We start from the raw sequence: 18,819 nt of genomic DNA, 5'->3' as shown, positions 1-18,819 counted from the left end.
TATGAGCACTTGTGACATCTTCAAGAAAAAAAAAGATGTTCTTAATCTATGCAAATCTCATATTTCACAGTCTATTACAGTATTTTGGCTCTGTTAAGTCTAATACTACATACCAAATCTACCCTTTTCTTATTGTATGAAGCCATGATGCAAATTATGAAAAACCATAAAATACAAACTAAAGGTTCAGAATTAGCAGTCAAAAGACATTTGCTAGCCGCAGGACACTTGGCAGGACCGTGACTATGTTAACTTTATTTAAACTGTAAAAATAACTCTTATTACTGCATAGTTTCTGAGAAGCATGTGTTTATCCCAATGGAAATACCCAGAAGCAACTCATTCGCAATATGGTAAAATCACATGCAGATCTCGATCATATGACCATGATGGATTTGGGAATCCAAATCACATTTTTGCATAATGTGCAGGATGAATTTTATTGTTTTTGCTTTTGTTTTAATCCAGATTGTCCACACTGCTCTCACTCAATTACTGCTTTTATTAATATTAAAACCTTTAAAAACTCAACAGCTCAAGGAACTTCATCTATCTTATTTCTTTAAAACAAAAACAAGAAAAAAAGTATTTTTTATGTCTAATTTTCTTTATGCAGCAATGTGCTTTTGTTTTCACTGCCAAAATTCTCGTTTCTTTAGGCTTTATTTATTACACTCCCTCCAGTTCCTACTGAATTTGCTGCACACAGCAGCATTTATTTATTTTCAGCTTTGCATTAATTTGCTATGTGATGATTGTCAGTGCGCAGTTTAATGTGACCTCTACTCATTGCCAGACAATAATAAGGAATAAAACATGAAACAAAAAAGTCCCCATGTATACAAACTACTTGCAGTTATAATGGTAATTCTAGTGGATATATATTTAAAAAGGATGTTACTGCATTTAGTAGGATTCCAATCCAATAGTAGGATTCCAACCAATAGTTGTTAAAATGGCCACAATTACAGTAGGTTAAAAAAATAAAACATATCCACAGGTATGGATGACACATACAGTATAAGCATAAAAATAAAGGTGAACGTGAGCAGCCTTTTTTAGCTTGGAGACCATTTAAGAGTGCATACAAGCAACAAACAAAAGGAAAAATAATTTTGGGTAGAACAGGGGTGTCGACTACTTGGCTTCCGTTCAAAAAAAAAAGCTGTGAATTAGAAAGACAAAACGTCTTTCTAGTTCACAGCTTCATTTGGGTTTTTTTGCGACCTGAGAAGTGAGAAGATAAAAATAGTAGTTGCATTGAATGAAACAGAAAAAGAAAATTAATCCAGATAATACTATTTTTTTTTTTATTAAAAAAAATAGTACACTCCTGCAACACACTGCAGATATTTTATGAAATCTGGATTAATATATATATATATTTTTTTAAAATATGTTCAACTTTCGCAAATAAACAAATGTTTTTCAAAGTGACAGCATATAGCTTCATTACAGTTATACACTTTTAAATGTTAGGTGCTAAATCCAGGCCTGGATTATCAGCCTTGAGGGGTTTTTTTTTTCTCACAAGACTCCTAAACATTGGCATTCTAAAAACAATCCAAAATTGCTCAACTTTTCTTAAAACCAGTAAACGTCACCATTACGTAGCACCATTATTATAGGCCTGTGGGTTAGTATGCTTTAAATTCCCATGCCACTCCAGCCCTTTTTCCTGCGCACACTTAAATTATGCCTTCAAACATAAAATATTTAAAACATGAGATAACAAAATAAAGGACAGTGTGAATATGATAGAAAAGCATTCTTTTAAAAGAAAAATCATCATCACGTACCGAGACTCAATGTATCATTAGTAAAGAAGCAAATATTCCTTAAGGACATATTACATTTTTTATGAGTTAATACGCTTTTTCAAATACTCTTGAATGCAGAGAAAATTAAAATGTAGTCCTTGTATCTAATTCATTTTTTTTTATCCATTCAGCATTCTGAGTAATGAAGATGGCCCAGGGGCATATGAGATTCACCTCTGTGTGAAGGATTACTGTTTTGCCAGAGAGGATCGCATTATAGGCATGACTGTTATCCAGCTGAAAAACATCGTGGACAAAGGAAATTGTGCCTCGTGGTATCCACTGATTAAAAACATCTGCATGGACGAAACCGGCTTGACAATCTTGCGAATACTTTCTCAGAGGTCCAACGACGAAGTTGCTAAGGAGTTTGTAAAGCTGAAATCTGACATTCGGTCTCCAGAAGAAATCTAGAATGCTGGTACAGCATGTGGCACCACCTCTGCAAATTCTATATAAAGATTAACATTGGTACAGTGTTGTCATTTGAATAGTGTATGCATGTGAAAATCAGTGGGAATGTTTCTTTTAATATGTTTATGTGTTTGCTAGTACACAAGTACTATATTTGCAAGGTATGTTGAAGAAGATGACTCATTTTTTTGTACGACTGACATTGGGCAAGGACTGGTTCCCATAAAGTGCCAAAAATCTCCAGCCAACGACTTCGACGTAAACTCTTTGTTTCTTGGTGAAACAAAAAAAATACCAATTCCACCTGGGTTGAATACTAAGGTATTGTTTTTATAACTTGTATCTGTTAAATAAATGTATGTCTCTGTGTAGTCTTTGATTGATTGAATTACCTCTTTTTCTCATTTTTGCAATCATTTTCTCTGTAAGAGGTTACGTATTTTTTTAAAAAGATGCATAATATGGTTTCTGTTCATTACCAAATTGGTTGTTGTTTTGTCTAAATCGTTTATCGATTTTTGTTTTCCCATAAAACCATGAAGCATGAAGGAATGGATGGGGCTATTTTTGCATAATATAGATCACCTTTCTGGTATATCACTGTGAAGACATAAACTAAACAACATTCTACAATTCCAAATTGAAATTGATATTGTTCTATACCATGTTCATCAGCGCTGTATCAATTCCTCCATAGTGCTCATGCGCAAGATATCTGTGCTCGTGAATAATTCATGTAGATTTGTCTGAAGGTTAAGGGATAACCGGAAATATTGCTCCTTGTCATTAATAGTATTGACATATTTTCCATAAATTTTGCAGTATTTTTGTAACATGAAAAAAATGCCTTCTGCAGACCATCCCTAAATATAATTTCATGCATGTGTTTAAATCTGTTTATTGCTAAAGAGGTGTTCAGGTGCATTGATAAATTGCTTTCTCCTCTCTAAGGGTTAATTAAAAAAACATTTTATGAATACCAAGGATAATGGCATGGATGGTGTGATTCTAACTGTTGCTTGTTTTGGAAATTATGCTGTTTGTGTTATCACAAACAGAAATAAATGTTATGTTGTATACTTAGCTGACATAGCAGTTAAGTGTTTCTTTTTTAAGAAAAAAAAGTTTAAAAAATTCAAGAGTTTGTACTTATGCAACATAAAAAATGTATTGCACTGAGGCAAAGTCATGTCTTGTAAATATATTTAGTGAGACATTGTAAAATAAAAGTATGAAGAAACAGACTAGTTTCAATCTTATTTTTTTACTTAGAAGATGATATATACGGTACTAAAATAATTTTGCATGGAATCAATGTACGTATCAACAGCAGTAACCTACATGGGATCAATTTACACAGAACTGGATAGATTGTTTTAATATATGGTTTTATCCACAGGTAAGTTAAATGGTTTCATGTACCCAGCTCCATTACTCGTTATAAATGGAACAAATGCAGAAAAAGGTTTCTCCTACAAAAAGGGCAGTGTTTCCACTGGATAATGCATGGCATTCAGGAAACCGCTTAGGTGTTTCAATTGATCTCAAATCACCTGCATATTAACTTTTGGTTAATGCAACTGTATCATCTTCATAAGGAACCAAATAAATGTTCTTGCTTATTGGCATTCCTGTGAACTTTCCAGCGCATGCTACCCAGAGCTCTTCCACTTTTGAGGGAGAAACTTTGAGTGGTGGCAGGGCTTGGCAAGGCTCACAAAAAGAAGTAACTAACCTGGGGACTTAAGGGAGCAGGGCTTCACCTGGAGATACCGGGTCGCACTAGCAGAGTATGTGCATTTCTCCACACTGTGCATCAGAACCACTATCTGCATAATCTGCATAGTATCAATTAATAAAGTGAAATCAAAACCATGCAAAGAGACTTAATTTACCATGGAAATTTATGTTTTTCTGTTGTAATGCTTCTGTGTGGTAGTAGTATCCTTTATCTCTATAATTATACAGACTTGGGTAACTAACTAAGCAACTAACCCAGTATGTCATCGCACTGTTTTTAAATCGCACTGTTTTTAAATGGAAGCTCTAAGCAAAAAAATGCAAAAGGTTCACCTTACCTTTAAAGTAAAATTAAAATTTGTTAAAGAAAAAAACAAGGTTTGTCTACAGGGCTTAAGTGATATTGAGGCCGCAATATGAACTGTGATACTCTTAATCGCAAATAAACATATAAAAAAAACAAAACATACAAATGGTAAAGATGCACTTCTAATAAAATACAATATAATTGTGGTGTCCCCAGCATGTGAAGTATATAGGAAGGGAAGGCCTTTTTATGCATTTTATTATGTATTATTTATTGTTTTATATAGCGCCATCAAATTTCGTAGCGCTGTACAATGGGTAGACATTGACTTACAGAGACAACCGGTGAGGAGGGCCCTACTCAAACGAGCTTACAATCTAGACACCTTCCTCTCCTATACACTTCACATGGCGGGGACACCATAATTCTATTGTATTTTATGAGAAGCACATCTTTACCATGTGTATGTTTTTGTGAGCATTAACAAAAGTCAGGCTCAAACTTTAAGTAAGGTTGGAATATATTTGTCCCAACCCTTTTCTAGTCATGGACAGTTATATGTAACCGTTTTTCTAGAGCTACAGCTGAAAATGTAGTCAAGGTGAACATTTTTCATACTCTCGCTCAGGGTTGCTTGGTAAACCCAATTAAAACCCCAAATGTTGTTTACAAAGAGATTTTTGATATCTAAGAATTAGCATCCCATCCACTGTGTCCACGGTACCGCAGGGTTTATTATCTAGTTGAGTATAACTGTCAGAATCAGAAGGGACATCGGAATGGGAAAGCACAGGAACTTTCTAACCTGAGTAAAGTCCTCAGTTATGGTCCAATAAAGATACTGCTCCCTATATATATGATGTGCTTATATGGGCACATACTAAAAGCAATAAATTGGGGGAGTAAATGGGAAAGCCTCCCTGCTATAGCTAAGGAGCCACATGAGATCATATATAAATTATATCTTAAATAAAAGATTCAATAGGAAATAAAAATAAGATATTTTTTTCTTTTTCACTAAAAGTAGGTAGACAAGCGTGGATCTTAATTGTTTTTTTTATTCCATGCTTTTTGTAAATGTTGCACCACTGGGAAAAATTATTTCTGAGGTAACCACTTTACTTTGACACAAAATTATACTAAGATGTTAAAGGTTCAATGTATGTGGGAATTACATTATTGTATAAGTTGTGCATTTAGTCTCCTGCAAGTACAACACAGATATATATATATATATATATACCGTATTTGCTCGATTATAAGACGAGGTTTTTTTCAGAGCAAATGCTCTGAAAAATACCCCTCGTCTTCTAATCGGGGTCGTCTTCTAATCAGACCTCAAATAGAGGTCTGATTAGGAGACTAAGATCCAGATCCCCCGCACCGCTGCAGGGGACCTGGATCCCCTTGTCTCCCCCACCCCACACACTTACCGGTGCTTCCTGCTGTATTGCCGGGGCAGCGGGTTGACGTCTACGCGATTCGCGTAGACAACGTCCGCTGCAGCCGGAAGGAGGCGTGGCTAGCAGCGGGGGTTGTCTGCGTCCGTCGCGTAGACCTTCCCCGACTGTCAGAGATCAGAGTTCCCCGCACCGGTGCGGGGAACTCTGATCTCTGACAGCCGGGGAAAGTATACGCGACGGACGCATACAAACCCCCGCTGCCAACTCCACCTCCTTCCGGCTGCAGCGGAAGGCGACGTCAACCCGCTGCCCCGGCTGGAAGCACCGGTAAGAGAGGGGAGGGAGGGGGGAGAGAGTGTGTGTGTGTGTATTAGTTAAATGGGGGTATAGGGTGTGTGTGTGTGTGTGTTAAATGGGGGCATAGGGCATTTCTGGAGTGGCGTTAAGGGGGCATTTAATAGAGCACTCTGCCTCCTGAAATGCCTTATACCTCCCTATATGCCACCCTGCCCCATAATATGCCTTTTAACCCCCTAAATGCCAGAGTGGCATATAGGGGTATAAGGCATTTCTGGAGGCAGAGTGCTCTATACAATGCCTTTTAACTCCCTTAATGCCACTCTGCCTCCTGGAATGCCTTATACCTCCCTATATGCCACTCTGCCCCACAATATGCATTTTAACCCCCTAAATGCCAGAATGGGATATAGGGGTATAAGGCATTTCTGGAGGCAGAGTGGCATATAGGGGGTCAAAAGGCATACCATGGGGCACAGTGGCATATAGAGAGTTAAAAGGCATATCATGAGCCACAGTGCCATATTGGTGTGGCAAGCCTGGGGGCAGATGTGCGTAACTGGGGGACAGGTTGGAAAATACAAGGAAATAAAAACAAAAAAAATATTTTTCTCAATCATAGCTTTTATTTAAAAAAAATAGTTTACATGAATTAACATTTACTGGTAAAACTTTTTTCCTTTGGGGTCGTCTTATATTCAGGCTTTTTCTTTTTTTCCTAAGTTAATATTCAGATTTTGGGGGGTCGTCTTATAATCAGGGTCGTCTTATAATCGAGCAAATACGGTATATATTATACATATATTAGAAACATTTTATATATTATTCTTATATGAATACTATATTGCAATACATGTGGCATAAAGTATACTAGGGTCAGTGCCTTATTTGATAGTAGATTTGCTTGAGCTAGGAATCTTGTGTGCAAATCTTGGTTCAATTAAAATTTGTTTACAATTATGAATGCCTTTTCTTCTACTAATTCAATTGAGAAAATTACCCACAAAGACAACTGGTGCAAATGCCAAATTTTTTGGTGCATTGCTAATAAACGCCTCTTTTTCTCACCCTACCGCTGTACATTTGCAGCCTAATTAACTTAAAGCAGAGATCAAAAGAAAACGTTGAACCAAGTTATTAGACTTAGCTTCTCCTAGGACTGGTTGGCTGTCCCTTTAGACTGGAGCTTAGTCACCAGAAGCACTTTCTCCTTTAGTATCATGCTAATTCCCTGGAATGTTATTATTCTTTGTTTTGTTTAAATACTTGCAGTTAATTTAATATGCAGCATTCACGTCTCCCCACAGTCTAAAGCCTGACACCCGTAAGCTTCAAATACAGATAATGTCTTCTTGGGCTGTCTTAGGAGCATTGTTCTTAATAATGTGTTTGAACAATCTATAACAGTGAGTCCCATGGAGAAAAAAAATATTAATACATTGTACTAGTACAATACACTGCTCAGTTCCCTATTACTTAACTATTTAGAGACTGGGTATGATAATCACTGTAATTACTGTGAATGCTCAATAACTTTGAGACACAGATTCTTCCCAAAAGAGTTGAATAAGCAGATTTTATTGCTCGTGCACACGAGGGAGTGTCATCAGCCAGACTACTCTCTCTCAATGAAAACAACACATGTCTTATATACCTTTACAAACAAGAGAGCTATGTGCTAAGATCTGTCTACGTAGCAAGTGTCCTGAAATATACATACAGAAAGATACAGAAAACCATTCATCCTATTATGGTCAGTTTATGTCAAAGACCATGTTTGCAGCTGAGATGATCAATCACTTCTGACCCCCCTCATTGTGGTCCTTGAATAGACTTGGTCAGTTTCTTTTAACTTACTTGGAGCAAGAAATAGCCAACCACCTGTCCACTCTTAACCTTTCATTGCACATAGAGTCACACAGAAAAGGACACTCAGGGTTAACATAAAAATATCTGCTGAGAAGCTGAAGGCACATATTCAATATTCACAGTCCTCCCTTTTTATTCTTAACAGATCCTGTTAAGTAATCAATAATTTGTATTTGGACGAGATGGAGCTTGTTGCATAGTGAACCATGCGTCCATTAATTCCTTTTCATGTGGATCATCATACAATGTGTCATCCAGAGTTTCCAGATCTTTAAAATCGGGGGAATTCTTCACCTTCCAACAAAGGCATTGCGTGGCTAGTGCCAGTACACTTTACACTCAGCGACTTAATTAGTAGAAAGAAAACATACACACACATACAATAACAAACAAAGCCACAATCATACCAGTCACCAGTTTTGCTCCAAGTGAACCGAACCATCTTTCAAGGCCAAATGGATCCCATTCCTCATCGCTTTATAAAACTAAACCCATTACCTAGTTCCTGTGAAACCCCCGACCTGGCACAGGGACACCCAACACAGGGAGCGTCCGCAGCATGTGGAACAAACCCACACACCCAACATGACTGATCCATACCCGAAGCTCCACAAAACATTCTGCCTATGTCAAAATACAAACCATCCCTCTCCCATGGTACTCTAATATCCTCCCTTTTGTATCTGACAATAGAGTTGACCACTTCTTATTAGACTGATAAAGGGAATTCTACCAACATGCACAATCCCATAAAAATCTAACAAGACATGCAAAAAAAAAAACATTTAGATCTTTCTTTCGGCTTTTCCAATATTTTGCTGCATGGTTTCACGAGTGGCCTCTTGGCCTTTCTCGGCTTTCCCACGTAGGTTAGTCAGCTAGGATTATTGTGCCTGTTGGAGGACTAACTTGTTGATTTCCTTGGAGTTGGGAAAAGCTTTATATGGCTGCAATGAATACAAGAAGCAATCTCAGCTACCTTTGCAGCTCTGTTAGATACAAGCAGACATGATATGGGCATTTCCAGCAAAGTTGAAGAACTTTCTTTCTTTTAAAAACTCTTGACCAATACGTATTCTCCTGGTTGGATTTGGTGAATTGGTTTGTCGTCCTGTGTCCGTGCGCACTGCTTGCACCTGTGATTTGAGAGACTTAAAGGACTTCATTAGAGTCTTACAATATACGCTAATTGTGTCATCTATCAGCATGATCATGCACTAATACTTTTAGAGAATTAGCAGCTAGCATAGGACGTCCCATTATGAGCTCGTGAGGTGTAACTTTTATGGCTGCATGAACTGAGTTTCGCATAGACATTAATGCTAAGGGTAAAGCTTCTGGCCAGAGAATATGAGTTTCTGCGCATATTTTGCTAATCTTATTTTTTAAGACTCCATTAGCTCTTTCTACTTTTCCTGCACTCTGAGGGTGATATGGACAATGCAGATGGTACACAATACCTAAAACTCTAGCAAGCTCCTGTACTATATCAGCAGTAAAGTGCGTTCCTTGATCTGAAAAGATGTGCAGAGGTATACCATATCTAGGAATAAATTCCTGTAGTAGTTTCTTTGCTACTGTTCTTGCCTCTGCACGTTGGCATGGGTAGGCTTCTATCCAGCGGGAATATGTACACACAATAACAAGGACGTATTTATAATACAAAGATCTTGGCATTTCAATAAAGTCAATTTGCAAACTTCTAAAGGGTCCCATGGGACACAGAGTCCTCCCATGCCCTTGTATGTGTACTCGCTTACCCACATTGTGCTGTTGACAAATAACACATTGTTCACAATATTCTTTAACAAGGGGCCGTATACCTGGGGCCCATCAATCAGCTAGTATAGCTTTTATCATTGCTTCACTAGACACATGACTCAGGCTATGCACTAGTCTGATAATATAGGGAGCCAAATCAGGAGGTAAAAACCATTTTCTTCCACTCCTCCCTTTTGTTCCCAATATTGCTGAGTTTTCTCATCAATTTGGGAATAAAATTTCTTTAAATCAAATGGGAATTGTTAGTGAGGTGGGGTCTGCATTAGCAGCTCCTTGAAAAAGTTATGTGAAGGGCAAGCCTGCCGCTTCTTTAGCAGATTTATCAGCTAACTCATTGCCTTTCGATTCTGCATCAGTACCCTTGGTATGAGCTGCAATTTTAATTACAGCTATTGCACTAGGCATCATGAGAGCATCTAACAATGCTTTTACATGTGTATGGTTAAGAATAGGGGAACCTGATGAAGTAAGGTAACCTCGCAATCGCCAGATGGCACCAAAATCATGCACAACTCCAAAGGCATATCTAGAATCGGTATATATGTTTACTTTCTTTCCTGTAGCTAATATACATGCTCTAGTGAGGGCCACCAACTCGGCCACCTGTGCTGAAAAATTAGCAGGTAAAGGTCCTGACTCAATCACCTGAAAACAGTCAACAACTGCATAACCAGTCCTTCTTTGTCCTTTTGGGTCAATGAAGGATGAGCCATCTACAAACAAATTTAGATCAGCATCTGTAAAAGGTGTTTCATATAGCTGATCTCTAGGTTTCTGTTGTATGTCTGTGATTTCTAAACAGTCGTGATCTTGAACTACCAAATCTGTAGGCAGTAAAGTAGCAGGGTTCAAGATAGAACACCTATGTATTGTTACATTTGCAGTACCCTGCAAAATCACTTCATATTTAGTCAGTCTACTGTTAGTCAATTGGGTGGACCTTCGCAATAGTAGTGCTGATACAGCATGAGGTACCATGACATGAAGGTCATGTCCCTGTACTATACTCTGACATTGATCCACTAAAACAGCAGCAGCCGCTACTGCTTTAAGACACGGGGTGAAACCTTGAGCTACTGCATCCAAAGGTGTACTGTAGTAAGCAATAGGTCTTTGTTGACCCCCATGTACTTGTGTCAATACGCCTGTGGCTTGTCCTTCGGACTCATGACAAAATAGAGTAAAAGTTAGATTGTAATTTGGAAGACCCAGGGCAGGGGCCTCACAAAGAGCCTTTTTCAAAGAAATAAAGGACTCTTCAGTTTCTGCATCCCAAGGGACTGGTTCAGAAACGTCCTTCCTGGTTAGTTGAACCAGTGGACTAGAGAGGGCAGAAAAATTAGGTATCCATTGTCTACAGTATCCTGCCATTCCCAGAAAAGCACGTACTTGTTTCTTTGTACGGGGCACTGGACAATTGATAATAGGGGTCAATCTATCAGGGAAGATAGACCTATAACCATGGGAAATAAGCTGTCCTAAGTATTTAACTTCAGGGAGACACCACTGCAATTTCTGTTTGTTCACTTTATGTCCTTTCCTAGCCAGCTCCTGCAACAGATGAAAGGAATCTGCAACACACACTTCTTCAGTAGGGGATGTGACAAGTAAATCATCCACATACTGAATAAGTGTGGAGCCACCAGGGAGAACGAGGTCACTAAGATTTCGTCTCAATGCCTGTGAAAATAGGGCCGGGCTTTCAGTGTAGCCTTGGGGTATACGTGTCCACGTATATTGTTGCCCTTGATATGTAAATGCAAATAGATACTGACTGTCTTTATGCAAAGGTATGCTAAAGAAAGCAGAACTTAGATCAATTACAGTGAAATATTTAGCCTCTGAAGGGATAGAGGACAGGATAGTAGTAGGGTTAGGAACAACAGGGAAAATGGGCTGAACAACTGCATTTACAGCTCTCAGATCCTGTACAAACCTATATTTAGGGGGATCAGAACCTGGCTTTACAACAGGCAAAATCGGAGTATTACAAGGACTAGTGGTAGGAACAATTATTCCTTGATGCAACAATTCTTGTACCACAGGGACAATGCCCTCCAAAGCAGTTCTGCTGAGAGGATATTGATTAACTCTGGGTAAACTGACACCTGGTTTTAATTTTATTTTAACCGGGGGTTCTTCCCAAATCAACCCTGCAGAATCACCTGGGACTGCCCATATCCATTCAGGTAGCCCTTTCCATATATCATTTGTAACCTGCTCTGTCAGTGGATATGCAATATCAAAATCAATCGTAGACATTGATTTTCTATCTTTGATCACTTCTTCTAATCTACCCAAATACAATTCCTCATACTCAGGAAGTTCTAAAACAATATGGCCATTAGGAGTGCAAGAAATGGTACAACCCATATCACACAACAAGTCCTTTCCTAGTAAATTTATGGGACAAGTGGGGCTTACGAGAAATTTTACTTGTAAATTTATTCCTGCCAATTGAAAGTTTAGAGGCTGAGAAACAGGGTGAGGAATTGCTTTGTCACCAACACCTTTTACAAGAACTGGCAGGTCTGAGCTTAAGGGAAATTTCCCTATCCAGTCTTTAGACAGACAGGAGCGGGGAGCTCCGGTGTCTACCAAAAATTTCAGTATTTTACCTTGTACCTTTGCTTTAATAAATGGGCCTTCATCTTCGGCCGTTATAGTGGGGAATGAGTCGGAAACAGCAGGAGCATGGGTGTCAGTGTTAACTAGTCAATCTCGTACATTACTGTCCTGTCTGTATAGTGGGGGTACCCACTTTGCTCTCTGTTGACCGGTTGCACTAGAGAACTGCCGTCTGTCAAAGCTATAACCTTCACCATTATTCACATTCTTTTTTTTTTTTTTTTTTTTGGGAATTTACAATTCCTAGCTATATGACCAAGTTTGCCACAATTATAACATGTCACGTTTCCTCCAGGTTGCTGCACCAACTGATCAGTACTTCCCCCTCCAGCCACAGGCTGTGAAGCAGAGACCACTGCTCTCATTGCAGCTCTATACTCCTTAACTTCAGCAACTCTCTGCCTTTCTCTAGAATCCTCTTTATATTTCTCAAAATGCTTTGCAGCAGAGACCACATCTTTTAAACTCTTCTCTTCCCAACCAATCACCACTCTTTTTACTCCCTTCTTTACCTCTGGTAACAATCCTTTCACAAATGCAGCAACTATCATAGGTTCTGCGTTTCTCTCTGGGTCATTCACACCACTATATGCTTTCACCAATTTTTTAATTCTATCCGCAAACTCTTCAACACTTTCATTTTTACCCTGTGAAGCAGTGTTAATCTTAGTCCAGTCAGTGTTCTGAGGAAATCCTTCAACAAAAGCTTTAATAATATTATCATTCAATGTCTTGCGTGCGGCAGCATTGCGCTCTACCAATTCAACATCTGTATCCCAATTAAAATCATGTACTACTTTAGGAAACGCTGCTTTAAAACAAGTAAACTGCACTGGTTAAAATAATCTGCCACAATTGATCATAATCTCGTTTAACAGGGTCATAAGCAGTCATCAGTCCTTTCAAAACATCACAAAATTTAGTAATATCATCTCCAGGACGGGGAAATTGTTGTTTTAGAACTAACAGTTCTCCCGGTGCCCAAGGGTGATGAATGGTAAAGGGAACACCAGCATTATCCATTTGTCCTATTTCTCTCATAGGATACATGCTTTCTGTGCTCGAAGCAATCTGTTTTACTTTAACAGTTTTATCTGTATTTCTTAAATCATATGGATGTTTAACATCAGTAGAAGGAGGAGGGGAAATTGGGTGCAGAGGAGGAGGGGAAGCAGTAGATTGGGATAAGGGTGATAGAGATGAAAAGGGTGTTGGGACAGAATGGGGAGGGGTGAGAACAGGTTCAGGAATGAGGACAGGAGCATCAGCTCCAGGGGCAACATGATTATAAGGGGGAGGATTAAATATCAAATCATCAATAGTCATATCATTGTTAGTAAGCAATGGAGGATATAACTTATCAACAAGTACAACATTCTGAGCTTCTTTCTGCAGTTTTTTATCAGTTTCCTTCTTCCTAACAGGATAAAGGGAACTGGCGGCCGCCTGAGGGTGTTGGGAGTTTTCAAGTGGAGCAGACTCATTATGCTTTCTCCAGATTTTGAAACCTTCCCTAAACCACATACAAAACACTCTCCATTCATTTTTGGAGACATGTGACATGTCTTTCTTTAAAGTCATACGGAGTCCTTTTAAGGATTCCATATTTAAAGATCCCTGTGAGGGTCAACAATAAAAATTATCCTCATCTGATTCTGAGGCTAATTTCCATTTATACATATATTTTCCCATCTCTTTGCCATGCTTCTTAATCATGGTTTCTAGAGGGGACCCGGGGTAACTCTGGAGAAAAGATTTCCCATCTTATTCTCCTCTACACAAAACACAAATCTACAATAGCGGGTTAGGCTATGTACTCTACAATAGCGGGTTAGGCTATGCACTTCTACAATAGCGGGTTAGGCTATGTACTTCTACAATAGCGGGTTAGGCTATGCACTTCTACAATAGCGGGTTAGGCTATGCACTTCTACAATAGCGGGTTAGGCTATGTACTCTACAATAGCGGGTTAGGCTATGTACTCTACAATAGCGGGTTAGGCTATGTACTTCTACAATAGCGGGTTAGGCTATGTACTCAACTTAGTTGCAACTTCTGACAATACCATACAATACAATAACTTACTTCTTATAAACATACAAAATAGAATAACATGCATGCATCTTACTTACTCAACTCTTATGGATCCCGTCATTCAGATAGGTACCCAGTGGCCGACCCCCGTATCCTCTACCCAATACTTTACACTAAAGGCTTTCTTTTAAAAGAGGTGCCTCTTACCTTTTTTCAGATGAGCTCAATGTTGGGTAAAGGATCGTGAGTCTGCACCGTCTGGATCCTGAGTCCGAAATGTGGGATCCCGGACGAGCCCCCAACTGTGAATGCTCAATAACTTTGAGACACAGATTCTTCCCAAAAGAGTTGAATAAGCAGATTTTATTGCTCGTGCACACGAGGGAGTGTCATCAGCCAGACTACTCTCTCTCAATGAAAACAACACATGTCTTATATACCTTTACAAACAAGAGAGCTATGTGCTAAGATCTGTCTACGTAGCAAGTGTCCTGAAATATACATACAGAAAGATACAGAAAACCATTCATCCTATTATGGTCAGTTTATGTCAAAGACCATGTTTGCAGCTGAGATGATCAATCACTTCTGACCCCCCTCATTGTGGTCCTTGAATAGACTTGGTCAGTTTCTTTTAACTTACTTGGAGCAAGAAATAGCCAACCACCTGTCCACTCTTAACCTTTCATTGCACATAGAGTCACACAGAAAAGGACACTCAGGGTTAACATAAAAATATCTGCTGAGAAGCTGAAGGCACATATTCAATATTCACATTACTTTTTTCAATTCATATGGCATAACTTATTAAAAGTTATATAGGCATTGTATGAGCCTCATGATTCTAACATCTGGGCCACAATGAGAGGCAGTAATGGTATGGTGTCCTCTCCCCAGATTGGCCGAAGTTCCCACTGGGCTATATCCACGGAGATGCGGACGAAGATAGAATATTGTAGACAGCAGATTAAAGATAGAAGAGAGTAGATAAAAGATAGAAGATGAAGAGGATGTGGTAGGCTAAAGGAAATAGGATGATTAATTCTAACATGTGTTTAACCCAAGAAGACTGTTTAGTATTGTTTTAAGTAAAAACTTGTAAACTCAAGTGTAAGCTCATAAGAAACTTGTAAGCTCAAGTGTAAGCTCATAAGAGCAGGGCCCTTTTCGCCTGTTGTACCAGTTCGTTAGAGTACTTAGAGAGGAGTAAAAAGGGACATACATGCTTGGAACCAAAATAGTGTCTATGAAGAAGCAGCTACCAGAGGAGAAGACCAACTAGAAGAAGAGAGCAAGAGAGCAGACCAAACCATTCTGACACCAGAGGGGTGGACAGAATCAAATACAAGGGTTTTTTTTTTGCCTACTACCAGGTGTTTTTCTGCCTCTATGTCTAGTTAACCTACTCTAAACTGCCTACTGTTTCTCTATCTCCTGCTGCTGCACCAGTGGACCTCTTTGATTTGACACCCATGGATACTAAACTGCATATAAAGGAGCTAAAATATTTTTGTGTTTCTCTTGGCCTGTAACATGTGGATGCCTTTACTCTTTTTCAAACTGATTAGCCTACGAATTCCCATAACTCCCATAGCCAATGATGCTTTCATTTTATGTACATAAACCAGAGATCATAGCGTTTATTTTTTCATAGATGTAATTAAAAATCTTGTCCCAGAGTCACAGAGGAATTGATCTACTACTGAATATGTCAAAACCTAATCTCAATGGCACAAGCTTGAATCTAATAAAGGTTGCCTGCTTTCTAATTAAATGTATTTAGCATGGAAAAGGAATGTGGTGGAAAGGAAATGAATGAAACTGCCACATTATACAATGTACAAAAAAAAATCTGGAATCAAGTCAGACACACAGATGTTTTATAAAGCTGACCGGTTCTGATAAAAACAGTTGCTGACGACCTTGTACGTTTTTCACATGATGGGCCATATTATTTAAGGAATCGCAAAGAGAAAATCAATTTTTTTGGAAAATTCTATTCATCTCTAAGGTGATTACTCCAAATGTAGAGATTTGCCCCAGAAAGGCTCCTGTTTGACTTTGAGAACTATGTTGTTAAATGTTCATGTTAATACATTTCCAATAAGTTGTTGCTAATGGCATAATATACCAAGGCTTGGCAAATCTAAAAACAATAAGATTCAACCAAATCACTGATTTTCAGACATTGGGTCCCCAGTTCAAGTTGTTCGTGGACCATGATTCAGAGAATCTTTCAGGACCAGCTTAACCCTTTTGTAAATTAACCTTGCTGGATGTGGCCCTTCTCAATGTATAGTGAAGTGTAAGTTGAATTAGCCTTTCTTGCTAAATTACTTGTCATCTCCCACTTGAATGAACTAGAATGAACCCCAGAGAAACCAAACAAAAAACATCCTTATCCCTACAATGGCAAAAGCTCATTGTAGCTGTAGTATGAAAGTACAAATATGAACGCATACATCAAACAAGAAAAAGTAAACAGCCTAAGACATCATAATTTGCTCATATCAAATATACAACACGCAGTGCACCAGCAGGATGCACATTGCCTTGTTGCATAGTAAAGCAAATGCTGTTGCACATAATTGGATCATGAAATTTATTTTCATTTATTTTTTTCTGGGCATCTTTACATTTTTAAAGTGAGGGGTGGTGCCACATACTCTAGACACGACCCTGCCTACTAAAATCAACAGAATTTGGAAATGGCAGTTATATCATAATACAAAAAAAGGGACAATCTCTTATATCAGGCATGCCAAATCCACAAATGGATATATATATATATATATATATATATATATATATGACGTAGCAGTAATCATAGCTGCAGTAGTACACACCTAATAAAACACTAACACAATAAAAAGGCAATATATAATTAATCTTCCCAGTGGTAGTACAATACATGTGGTCTTTACACTTATATCAGATTACGATCCAGAAAAAGAGGGTTTTAGATCAAATATTATGTCAAGTGTTATTTGTGCGTAGAAATCACTTTTATAAATAACATAATCTTTTTGCTTTATACCCTATGAGCGTGCATACTGTAATTAATTATAAATTATAAATAGCACAAAAGATAGAAAGCAACACATACTCTCAATAGTACAGTATGCAGTGGCGGTAGCATACTGATATCAACAAAATACTGAAAGAAGGACCAATAGTGTAAGTATACTTACACTTACTCAACCGTGTGAGATCAGGTCTAACACTTGAGATATGGTATAAGATTTTCTAAATCAAGAGCCAGCTGTATCAAGTCTATTTAGCAACAAACTTTCTAATTACACAATCCATTGAATCAGATTTACTAATGAAAGGCACCTGAGAGATTTCATGTCACACATGAATTGATGCAGAGAACGTTTGTTCTCACTACATCTATCCAGCTTTTAGGCACTACATCCTGCCATAAAAACAGACATAATTGATTATATAGAGGATATATAGAATTTATAATAATAACACTGTGTTGTACCATAGCAAGCTGCTACCCTTCAGTGTTTATGTTGACATTTCAATAGTATGGGAATATGGATGTGATTCCCAGTTCCCTGCATCACAATATTGCCAGGGGAGGGCTGGCATTGGGGGCCAGGGCCGATTGTGACTTGAATTGGCCTGCTCACAGAGTGACAGCTTCAAGGCAAGATAAGTGTGTGTGTGAGTAGGTGTTTGTGGTAGAGTGAGTGTAATATGTGTATGTTTACAGGGGCAACTTAGCTTTGCTTGTCCATGCCAAAACATGTCAGCCCTCCCCTAATTATAGGTGATCATCACGAAGCAATCTACAGTTTAACTAAAAATCTTACTTTAAATCAGGTGAAGATAAAAAAATAGGTTTGTGTAAGATGTACAGCACAACATTAGTTTCAGTATTGGCTCCATTTTTTAGGTAGACGGAATAGCTCTGAGAATAAATATACTTCAGTGTCTTTGAAAAGACTTGCAAGCACTTCACAAATCATAGAGCTGAAGATGTAAAGTGGAATATTTTCAATTTGAAAGAAAAATTATATTCTTTACTTCTTTGGGTACATTGTCCTACTGTGCCACATGCCAAGTTCAGTATTTTTATGCCATCGTAGAGATTCATGTTACAGCCTGGAGATAACACATATTGAAAACACAACACAACAGCATAGCAAAAATAGTCTCTATGCAACACCAAACAAAAATCAGGAATGCTTTTGTTGCTGTTGTGGAGAAAAAGAAAAATAATAAAACCTGGGAGACACTGTTTACTTTATTCACTGAACAGCCGCAAATCTTATTCAGGCTGAATATATATACAGACAGGACTAGAATATCTTATATTTAGTTTTCACATATGTGATGTGTGTGCCCTATACAGCAATATATAGTGAAATGTTCTAAGAAGAGCAATAATGATAAAGCATGATCACTAACAAAGATCATTTGAGCAATAACCTAGGTGTGCTAATGGAGAATTTGTGTTGGATAAAAGCAGAGTATAATGAAACTGCCACTGAAAATCTATGTAAGCAAGAG

The 18,819-nt window shown here is 38.2% G+C and overlaps 1 protein-coding gene across 1 annotated transcript in view; it reads left to right on the top strand.

The window, feature by feature from the left end:
- UNC13C (unc-13 homolog C) overlaps positions 1–2,234 on the top strand; it is a 218,151-nt gene extending 215,917 nt beyond the window's left edge. Inside the window, exon 32 of the mRNA XM_089488232.1 lies at positions 1,952–2,234. Within this exon, the coding sequence (XP_089344358.1) occupies positions 1,952–2,234 (283 nt within the window). The remainder of the gene's footprint in view (positions 1–1,951) is intronic.
- The last annotated feature ends 16,585 nt before the right edge of the window (positions 2,235–18,819 follow it).

Source organism: Sceloporus occidentalis, unplaced genomic scaffold (assembly GCF_023333645.1).
Source record: "Sceloporus occidentalis isolate IW3139 unplaced genomic scaffold, rSceOcc1.0.p SCAF_37, whole genome shotgun sequence".
NCBI lineage: Eukaryota > Metazoa > Chordata > Lepidosauria > Squamata > Phrynosomatidae > Sceloporus > Sceloporus occidentalis.
This window is presented reverse-complemented; position numbering and strand designations above follow the sequence as displayed.